Source organism: Drosophila navojoa, chromosome 4 (assembly GCF_054131105.1).
Source record: "Drosophila navojoa isolate 15081-1374.11 chromosome 4, UAZ_NAV_1.0, whole genome shotgun sequence".
In the NCBI taxonomy this organism is placed as follows: Eukaryota; Metazoa; Arthropoda; class Insecta; order Diptera; family Drosophilidae; genus Drosophila; species Drosophila navojoa.
Window position 1 is genome coordinate 6,644,801 of NC_142892.1, and position 11,393 is coordinate 6,656,193.

At 39.8% G+C, this 11,393-nt stretch overlaps 1 protein-coding gene across 1 annotated transcript; it reads right to left on the reverse strand.

Moving 5' to 3' along the window:
• Positions 1–3,743: 3,743 nt before the first annotated feature.
• On the reverse strand, positions 3,744–4,333 carry LOC149091358 (uncharacterized). Its single transcript, XM_089259687.1, has one exon. The coding sequence runs from the start codon at positions 4,209–4,211 to the stop codon at positions 3,897–3,899; it is 315 nt and encodes a 104-aa protein (XP_089115813.1). The 5' UTR covers positions 4,212–4,333; the 3' UTR covers positions 3,744–3,896.
• Between the last annotated feature and the right edge of the window lie 7,060 nt (positions 4,334–11,393).

The following is an 11,393-nucleotide window of genomic DNA, read 5'->3' on the forward strand; positions in this document are numbered from 1 at the left end:
GAGGAAAGTGTCAGAGCGTCATTCCTTAATGATGAGCGGCACGTGTCCTAACGCAGCAACAACAATATATGGGGGAATAAGCCAGAGACTACGCATGGGAGCAAACGTATTTGCTCCAAGCCCACGCAGCAAGCGACAATTGCTGGAATGGCTCAATAAAAATTAAGTTATAATATTATATTTCCTATGAGAAAATATGCGGCATTTCAAGTGTGTAGAATTTACAATTTTTTAGCTGTTGTTGGCAGCTAGAATTCTCATTGTGATAAGCATAATATATCCTTCATATCTAGCCCTAATATTTCCGATGTGAGAGTCGATCGAAAATTCTTGTTTTTTATTTAACTCTGATTTATTTAAAATAAACTAATTCAACTAGTTGAGCTATTTGTATTCCCCTTTCGCATTTTGCCCTGGCATCTACCACAATAACTAGCTGAAATGGAATATAACGAAGCTTTTAAACTTTATAGAAAATGTAATAAATCAATGAAAAACTTGATTGCAAATGCTAAATCACAATGCAAATATATAGCAAATCAAAAATAAACAATCAGGAGTTGCACTTCATCGAAACTTTTGCAAAACCTCAAATTTATATAGATATTGACTTACCTGCACAATTTATTCATCTAAACATTTTCCAAAAATAACGCATTCAATTCGAGTAAAATATTATATATATGTACATTCTTTTATTTTTAGTTTTTGCATCAAAATAAATAGTGAATATAAAATGTTTAGACGTAAACTGATAAAGTAAGCAGAGCTCAGAGTTTTTGCATATACATACATATATACATATATGTATATAGTAGAGCCACATTGTCTCTATAGAGGTGTTTTGGCAACACAACAGCAACAGTCATTTTCACACACGCACACAAAGGGCTGTAAAGGGTGAAAAGTAAAAGCCGTGCCAGGCATTTGGCATGGAAATATTTTAAAATTCTGGCAACGAAAGTGCAGACAAAACTCTTAAATGACGAGCAGCACGTGCCCAAATAAATGGGGAAGCATAGTTTGATGTGGCAACGCTGCACGCACACACACACGCACATGCATACGCATACGTGAAATTGTAAAAGTGGCAATGTATGGCATCTATGTATGTATGTATGTATGTATGTATGTATGTATTTTGAATGCTGCCACCACAGAATAGCGCTCCACGAGCATCGAGCCCATTCACATGCGCCTGCAACTCAATTTCGCACAGTGTCTCCCATGGCGTGGCGCGAGCGACAACAGGGTGGGCATGGAGAGTGTGTGGGGGGGGTACAGCCATTTTTGGAGGCTTTTGTCCTAGCTGCGGAATGAAGTCTGGCTGCGTCTTGTCTATTGCTGACTTTCCGATTCCAATGTGTCAAATTGTTGCAGCAGCAGATTGCGCTGTCTGCAAGTAGCTCAGCAGCACGTCAGACAGCAGATAAGGAAATGGAGATAGAGCGCGAAAGGGATAAAGTGACAGACGGCGAAGAGAGTGAGATAGAGACAGAGGGAGAGTGAGAGGTGGAGATGGAGACAGTGTTTTACTTATGCAGATGTGACAAGTGCATAAGCCAGCGCAGGGAAAATGGCTTATTTATATTGATATATTGCACAAAATCAATGCCATATGGCATTTAACGTCTCACTGAGTAGCGTAAACAAGAAATAATTGAAATTTCAATGAAAATAAACGACGCTTTAATACGCTTTATGGCAAATTGATGTACAAATATACTAAGACGCGCGATTTATACTCATTTTTTAATAAATTGCCTAAAATAAGTCCAAATACCAAAAGTGATCGAAGCGATATTAGTATTTGGTATTTTTGGCATTTTACAATACAGCTTGCGCATCTCTAACCTAACTGATGCTAAATTACAAATGGGCGAGCTGTTAAGTGACCTTTAACAGCAGCAATAGCAGCCATTCTGTAATCGAGACCTTGCTGTGGCCTGAATGGCTCGTTCCTTTAGATAACTCAACGGCGGAGTGCAGCCACTGTATATATGTACATACATACATACATATACATATGCTGGGTATCCTTTGTGTAATGATAACAACAGTATTTCAATTCTGCGAGCTCACATGCACACACACACACACATATGTTTGGTATTTTTTTCTCAGCTCACATACACGTATTTGAAAAGTGTTGTTGTTTTGTTGCTATATTATTGTAGTGGGAGTGTATTACGTTCCGAGTATGACAATAAACGGCAGATAATTAAAGCTCAACAATAATATTAAATTTATGCAGTCGCTTTTATTTTTTTCCCCCTTCTTTTATACCTTTTTTTTGCGGGTAGCTTCACGTGAAATTTGCATAAAATCAACATTGGCATTTTCGAATGAAATGTATTGTATTTATGTTAAAAATATATATTTAAAAAAATAAACATTTTTTTACAGTCAATAATCAATCAAACGTGAAATAAATGAAAAAGTCTATATGTATGTGTGTATGTATGTAATACAAAATGAATTGTTACTGCAGCAACTGCTGCTGCTGCTTCTGCTGCTTCTGCCGCTGTTGCTGTTGCTGCTGCCTTAATCGAAATGTTTTTTGCTTTATTATTTAGTTGGTTGTTTTTTTCTTTCATTCTTTCTATATTTGGCTTGCTCTGCTCTGGTTGGCTGGTCTTTAATACGACTTCCTGTGCCATTAAATTTTAGCATAACAAACAAAATACTTTTCGAGTGTTTCCGTTTGCTTGTTTCGGTGACATTTCGGCGGCAACCGGCGGCAATCCAGCAAAACGAGCACCACAAAGCTAAAAGTGCAGTAAAAAATTTGTTGAAATATGCGACCGTCCGTTAGGCAACAAAAATTGCACGAGCTTTTATTTGCACTTCAATTTTGCCCTCGACGCTGCCGGCAGTTGCCATGCAAAGAGACAGGGAAGGGGGTGAGGGGAGACGGTAAAGTCTCTCTCACTCTCTCTCCCCCGTCTTTATGTTGCAGCAGTTGCAATTGCAATTCCCCTCCGTTGCAGTTTGTTAACTGCAGTGCAATGCATTCGCGCACTAACTGCGGACAAGGGCAATGCATAGAGCCAGGGACCAGCCCGATGACCGAAACGTTAGCAAAAGTCCCAAGACAAGTGCTGCTAGCAGCTATTTTATTTTTGAATGTCCTTTGCTGCTTATCAGCGCTTAAAATCAAGAGACAGAGAGCTCGCTGCCCAAAAAGTATATACATACATACATACATATATAAAGAAGTGAGCAGTGCGCCTGTGGACGGGCCAGCAGGATACCAACCAGACAGTCGTCGGGACGACGAGTGCAGCACAAAAAGCTGCAGGTGAAATGCAAGGAAACGAGCCAAATAAAATCATGTGACACTTTGTGGTTAATAATGTTGTGTGTACATCCAATCCGGCGGTGTCTTCGCCCATTGTTTCGTTTTCGCTTGCCCCAAAAAGGAGCTGCCCACCCAGCACGTCCTCCGCCCGCTCCTGCTCAGAAAATAAATATGAAAAAGCGGGACAGGCGGGGCATCGTTGGCAGCGACGGTGATTTAAATGCAAATTTATTATCATGCAGCTCGCAAAAACAAAAAAAAAAAGAAACCCAAACACCCACACACACACCCACACACACACACACGCACATCTCATACACCCACAAAATAGTATAAATAAATGGCCAAACAAAAAGAGCAAATATTGTAATAATATTTACCAAAATGTCTGCTTGGCCGTTTTTCCATATTTTATTATAATATATACATATATATACGTATATTTTGATTTTCATATTTTCATTTAATGGCCACATTTTAATTTGTTCGCATATGCATTAACATTTTGATTAAACGATTTGCATATTTATATATGTATGTATGTAATATGCCCTTCATTAGGTTCGTCTGGACTGCGCCTGAGAGGGCTAGTCCGCTAATTGACCTTGTATCTGCCATCGTCGTGCTCGTAGCCCTCATTGAATAGGAATCGAAGGACATCTGTGAAGAGTAGACCGTTGCGTCGCTTGTTAGCCAAAATGCGATAGGCCTCAACCATGTAGTACCACAGCAGGACCAGCAGCAGCACCAGCAGACAGGCGCACGTGTACATCTCCAAGATGTGGTCCCACCAGCGGGTCAGCCGGTAGACGCGTCGCTGCACCTGGCCAACGAATATAGCGAGCGCGGCGCCCCACATCGGCAGATATATGCAAAAGTTTCGATACCAATGGATCAGCTTTTCAAGCATCTTTAGCACTTTTTGTATTCAATTAAAATCTAAATTTAACTCGGAAAAATCTAAAATGTGAGCAGAATTTCGATATGATTCCAATTCTGACATTTGTAGCTAACTTAACTGTGTTTAGGGAGGAGACTGTTGTTGCCGTTGTTTTTTATGTAGATTGACAGTTATGCATATTGTATACAAATGTTAATTAACATAATGCCTCTTAGATCATATTTTGACGTCATGATTGAGTCGTCAATTTGTAGTTTAAATTTTATTTATTTTATTTAATAATCTTAAGATTAACTTAACACGAAAATTGCATTTATTTTTAAATTCCCCTAATTTATTTTTTTTTTTATTATTTTATTTATTTTATTATATTTTTATGTAGTTTTAATTAATTTTTCGCTTTAAATTAAATTTTCACTATTTATAAATTTCATTAAAAATTATTTGTCTTTGCGTTGACTCTTGTAGCATTCAGCTTTTGTCATGAAGCTGCCCTAACTTAAGTTTCAAGTTTCATATTCACTAGAAGAGCTGAGCACGGTTTCTTAATCATATATGTCTTATATTTAGGGACCAAATTCTGATCAATATTCGCACGAATTTCATAAATGTACCATCCATCGAGTGTCATATCATTCAGCTTCTGTCATGCAGCCTAAGAGCATTTAGCTTCTCCATAACTTCGCTAGAAGAGATTAAGAGCATTTATATTTCTGTGAATCATATGATTATGTGTTCTATTTCATGAGCAATGAGGTTACATTTTTTTACCAGCTTCATTCATACTATGCAGTCTTTGGTATTGATGCACTTTGTATTGAGTCTTGTAGCATTCAGCTTTTGTCATGCAGCTGCCCTAACTCAAGTTTCGAGTTTCACATTCACTAAAAGAGTTGAGCACGGTTTCCTAATCATACATAGGGCTATGTCTTCTATTTAGGGAGCAACTTCTGATCAATATTCCCACAAATTTCATAGATGTACCATCCATAGAGTGTCATATCATTCAGCTTCTGTCATGCAGTCTCAGAGCATTTAACTTCTCCATAACTTAGCTAGAAGACCTAAATTAAGAGCATTTATATTTCTGTGAATCATATGATTATGCTTTCTATTTCATGAGCAATGAGGATACATTTGCTTACAAGCTTCTTACTATGCAGTCTTTGGTATTGATGCACTTTGTATTGAGTCTTGTAGCATTCAGCTTTTGTCATGCAGCTGCCCTAACTCAAGTTTCAAGTTTCACATTCACTAGAAGAGTTGAGCACGGTTTCCTAATCATACATAGGGCTATGTCTTCTATTTAGGGAGCAACTTCTGATCAATATTCCCACAAATTTCATAGATGTACCATCCATAGAGTGTCATATCATTCAGCTTCTGTCATGCAGTCTCAGAGAATTTCTTCTGCCATAAATTCTCTCGAAGATAGAAACTAAGAGCATACATCATTTATATTTCTGTAAATCATGAATATATTTTCCATTTAATGAGCAATGAATTCATATTATTGTGCCTGATCCTAATGTACATTACATCTAGTCTTGTAGCATTCAGCTTTTGTCATGCAGCAAGCCTAACCTAGTTTCAAGCTTTGTTTTTGAGACAATCTAGAAAGGTTGGCCCACAGTTTCAGAGGCATTGATGGCGCTTTATGCTTTTTTCTGAACGAGCAAATTAGATTAATATTTCCACAAGTTTTATTAATGCACGTTCCATCGAGTCTCGTATCATTCAGCTTTTGTCATGCAGCTGCATAAACTACTTCTTTGGGGATTTCTATATTTTAGTCTTTGAAATGGTTTAGGTTATAATTAGCTAGAGTCTAGTCTCCTCAGACTCACCTGACAAACAGTTATTAGCCTAGCGCCCTCCTGCCGTCAGCTGGTATTACAAAGCCCAGAACTGATGCCACAACCTCGCACACGCTCATCAATTTTTCTGAGCCAACTACCCACACGCAAAACATTCTCAGATAAATAATATTTGCAATAATGTGCAATCGATGGCGTATATCAAAATTAGTCTAAAGTATGCCAACAGCGACGAAAGGCATATTTGCTTTGGAGTTGCCGGAATCTGAGCTTGAGCTTGAGTTGAGTTCAGTCTGGGGCCAAGTCATGGCAGTCGCATTCATATCGTTAGTCATGCGCTTTATGTGTGCACATCGTTGTAAATTCCGGTCCGTATGCCTGCTGCTATCCTGGTCCTGGTCCTCGTCCTGGTTCTGGCCTGGTCTTATCTTTGTGGCAGAACTGTTGTTTAAGTTTGCCATTTTTCAACAACTCATCAATCTGTGCTCGATGCCATTGCCTAAGTTGGGCCTGTTCAATGTTGCCCGACTGGAGCAGAGTGCGGACAGGGGGGCTGGGCGGGGCTCAAGAGCGAAACTAACTTATGCGAGGCACGCACTCACCGCAAATGCAGCACAGCAGAGCTGAGCAGAGCACAGTAGAGCTGAGCAGAAGCATCAGTCTTCGTCTGCAGCACCCTGGGCGGCATTGAGGAGTCTGCTAAGCGTATGTTGGGCAAATATGGCAACGTTTTTCCTGATTTTCCTTTTGCAGTAGTGCTTCGACTCCGCTACTCTCCAGGCTCGCCACGAAGTTTCACTCAAGTCACAGAGCGTCGGCTGTCGCCAAACTTTTTTATTATGTATTTCTATACTTTTATTATTCATCTATCATCGCTGTTATAGTTTAATAGAAAGTTTAAAAGTCATCATCTAGCTAGCGCCAATGACTTGCCATATGGAGCGCGCACATGACACGCCCATAACTCACAATGACAGTTAAGTTGGGTAAGTTGCCGAGATCCCATCTCACCCATCTCACACCCCATCGCATCGGAACCGAAATCCTGTCAACCTTTGACCCCGGCCCGGAGGCATTTTGCAGTCCGTTAACGGTCCAGCTGGCGGATAGCCAACAAATGTCGAGTCCTTTGCTTCTAGATAAACAATGCAATTTACGATGAGTGTGCGGCGAACGGATGTTTCATTAGCATTGAAGATGTCCCGCCGTCCGTCCGTTCGTCTGTCCGTCCGTCTTCTATTTGAGGTGCCACCCACAGGGCGAGCAGCAAGTCGTTAGTGTTAATTAACTTGGCGCAGAGTCAAGTGGCAAAAAGTGCATAAGCCATGTTGTTGTTGTTGTTGCCTGCAAATGGAGATGAAGTTAACAAAGACTGAGAGAGAGAGAGAGAGAGGGAGAGGGAGAGAGCGATACCTCTGTTCACTTGCAACAACATGTCGCAACATAACTTTGGCCGCAAAATTCAATAAAAATGCGTTGCAAGCAGCCATGAGACGTTTATAGCCAGCCACATCGGCCACGCATGCAAAAGCCAAAACAACCGCAAAGTGTTTCTAATAAATTGTGCAGCAACAACTTTGGCTACAACTACAACAAGTGTTTAAATTTATCGCAGCTGCGATTTGCACGCCCCCATTGCGAGCACATCTCTCTCCCCCTCTCTCTCTCTCTCTCTCTCTCACTCACTGACTGCCTTGCGCTCTTCCTACAACTATCTCTCTCTTTTACACGCTCGCATTTGACTGTTGATGCTTGTGTGGGTATATATATGCATGTGCGTGTGTGTGTGTGTGTGTGCATATGGCATAAACAAGTATAAAAATCAAGAAAATATTGCATCAAACTATTCGAATATCCTGTAATATTTGATTTTACCCAGAATTATTGACGGCTTATTTTAGTTGGCTTAAATTGTAAAAAAAAAAAAACAATTGAAAATTAAGTACATAAATTTAGATAAAATTTATGGCATTTTAGGTAAATCTAATAATAAACTTGCAGAACTAATATTAAGTATGCGGTCTACACTTTCATCTACATTTGTTTCTTTGCTCTATAAAGAAACTAGGAGAGCTTTTATATATTTTAATTAAAGAAAGCTTTTATATATTTTTATTCAATAGGAACTGTCTCTAAAGGCCATCATATCTCTACAACTATATTGAAATTATTTTATCTTAGAACATTATTTATTTATTTATTTATTGTTACAGATTTTTTTCCTATTTTAAAACTACTTTCAGAGCTCATATGAATAGTCTTTCGACTCTTTAAACTTTAAACTATAAATTTCTTATTTTATTCGGCTTACTAAATCTGCATTTAAGTTCGTAATCTTCAATAGCTGCTGATACACTCTGGAATAGTTCAGCCTTAATACCTTAAAAAAGGGTAAACTTCTAATGAACTGCTCGTCACATCTACCCACACCTGCATGATCTCTGCTCTACAGCATTGCAACATGCTGATGTTCTATGCTAATATACCTCAACTCGAAATTGCAACATTTTGCAGCTAACAGAGCTCAACAATATTTTACATGTGCCAAGCCCGAGGGCGCTGGCCATGGCTGTTGCTGACTAAATCAACAACAACAGCAGCAGCAGCAGCAGCAGCAGCAGCCACAGCAGCAACAGCTAAAACAACAACAACAACAACAGCGAAAGCCACCAAGAGCAATTATGATATCGGCCATGATTTTGTGGGCAATTGGCTTTAATGGCTGTCGGGGCGAGCAAAGACGACGACGACGACGACGGCGACGACTGTGAGTCGAATTTATTTAAGCGCTGCCAAATGGCCAAGTCTGTCAATCGGCGGCAACTGTCGCATTCGCATGTACAGGAGCCAGGCTATTTAAATGTAGAGCCCCTCTAATAAATGCGCTGGGCCTTTGCCAGCTGGAAGAGGTAGAGAACTAGGGAGGGGCAGAGAGAGAGAGAGAGGGAGGGGGAGAGGCAGAGCAACCGCACAGCAACAACATTGAGCCAAGTTTTCATGCTGCTTCCACCCTCTCCTCCATTCCAGCAACTCTGCTTCTTCTACTCTCTTTGCCCGTTGTTGTTGTTGTTGTTGTAGGAGTACAATTTATTTTTATATTGCTTATATGATAATCGTTTTGCATTAAAAACCTTCGTCTAGCCCCATTTTCCATTTTCACATCCATTTCCGTTTTGCCCTTTGCTGTTGCCAAAAAAAGAAAGCGGGAAAAAAGGAAAAAGAACAGAAAAATTCGTTGGTGTTTGGCCGTATTTATTTAGTATTCAAAGTGTTATCGGGAAAGTCAGAGGCTGGCAGCCGAAACCCCAAAGGATTAGTTATGATAAATGTGTTTTATAAGCGTGACACCAGCACAAACACACACACACACATACACACTGAGTGAGAGAGAGAGAGACTGCGACTGGGGTCCTGTGCCATTTAATGCACAGATAATGAGTTCCTTTGTTGGCAATATGTCAAATCGCTGGCCCAATATTTTAGCCTCGACTGCAAAATGAGACTAGGCAAATGCCAAAAGATTTCCATTCGGCTTTTAGCATATGCCGTTTACCCACACCCACCCTCTCTCTCTCTCTCTCTCTCTCTCTCTGTCGCTTGTGTGCGGCGCGTCGAATCGTGTTAATTAAGCATCCGAAATGCCCACTCGAAACAGCATGCGAGATTAGAGCGAACGACATAAATCAAGCAAACTGTTTGTTTGCCCAAAAATGGAACGACATGGCTTAAGACCACTCACCAATCAATTCAAAAGCCTTTCAATTAATTCACAATTTGGCATTTGAGCCAGGCGTGTGGGAAATTAGGCAGCCGTCGCCTCGCCTGGGCTAGAGGAATTTCGATTACAAACCTAAAACTTAGCCAACTAATGTAAATTGGAATTTAATCGTGAATATCTCTATGTGTTTCTATTGATTACATTAAAATATTTTGTATAATCGTTATATAGTTAGTTGACTAATGCATAAATGATTTACTTATTATTATATTCTATTTTATTATAAGAGTTTCTTCTGTGCCTGCCCAACTGAAAAATACTCTGTAATTTGTAAATGGGGATTGGATTGTTTCTTTACATAGCTGTAGCTGGTTTTCTATTTATCTGCCTCAGCCTTTCGTAGACCCCTATCTATTCTATCTGATTCTTGCTGTCTATATCATCTATCTCTCTCGGTTCTCTACATACATACATATGTGTCTCCTTATTTTTGCCTTTGCCTCTCTCTCTCTCTCCCTCTCTCTATCTATCTAGCAGTTTCTGTTCTTTCTCTCTGTCTCTTTCTATCACTTTCTGCCTGTATTTCTCTCTTTCTGTCACTTTCTACCTGTCTCTCTCTCTCTTTCTATTAAATTTTGCCTGTTTGTGTTTGCTGTTGTTTGTCTGCCTTCTGCTTTATGTTAGTTGGTCATTAACTATAATTGTGCGTGCTCTTATCAATTATCAATTATGTAAATACACACATACATATGTGTATAGTCAAAATAAAAAAAGGTAAAGAAAATGAAAACAAATGCTAAATAAAGCAATTAACGCCTACGCTCTACGACTATTTATTTATATACTTACGTGTATATACTACTACTCTGTATATATGTGTGTATGCATGTATACTTACATATATGCCTTTCATTTATATATATATGTACATACATGATTTATATCGTTTAAATCTGAGTGTAGCTTCTTTAAGCCTGGCTTAGATTGTGACATGCTCTGTCAGCCTTTATCCGCTGTCCAGCAGCGAATGCAATTTTATAAGTCAGCGGCATAATCGATGAAGGTTCTCCCTAGCCCTCTCCCTCTCTCTCCTTTCACTATCCCTTCAGCTTCCTCTCCCTCTCCCTCTCTCTCTCTCTCTCGCTCTCTCTGGGCCAACCGCACGCTCGCTTGTCATTGATAAATTATTGTTGTTGCAGCAGCTGCTATTTGTTGTCATTGTTGCTGTTGCTGCTGCTGTTGTTGTTGTTGTTTTGGTTATATTCCTTCTCGCAGCCCTTTCTTTCTTCTTTCCACTTGGGTCTTCGCTTGTTTTTTGTTGGGCTGCGGCTGCGCACAATTTACGACAATATCTGGCTGATGTTATAATTAAATTAAATGCCAGCGTCGCTCGTCCTTGTTTACTGCAACCACGCCACCCACAACCACGCCCACACCCCTCCCATGCTGCTCTGCTTCCTCCTCACGCCATTCGCTCGTTCTCTTTCTCTTTCTTCTTCTTCTTCTTTTTTTTGGGTAATTTCAATTTCTGGTAATCGCGTGCGAAGAGGTCCGCGTGACTCGAAGCGCTGGCTAATAAATATTTCACTTAATACACGATTTTCACGCCTACCGCGAGGCCACATGCATGTACATGTATATAAATGCATATATGTG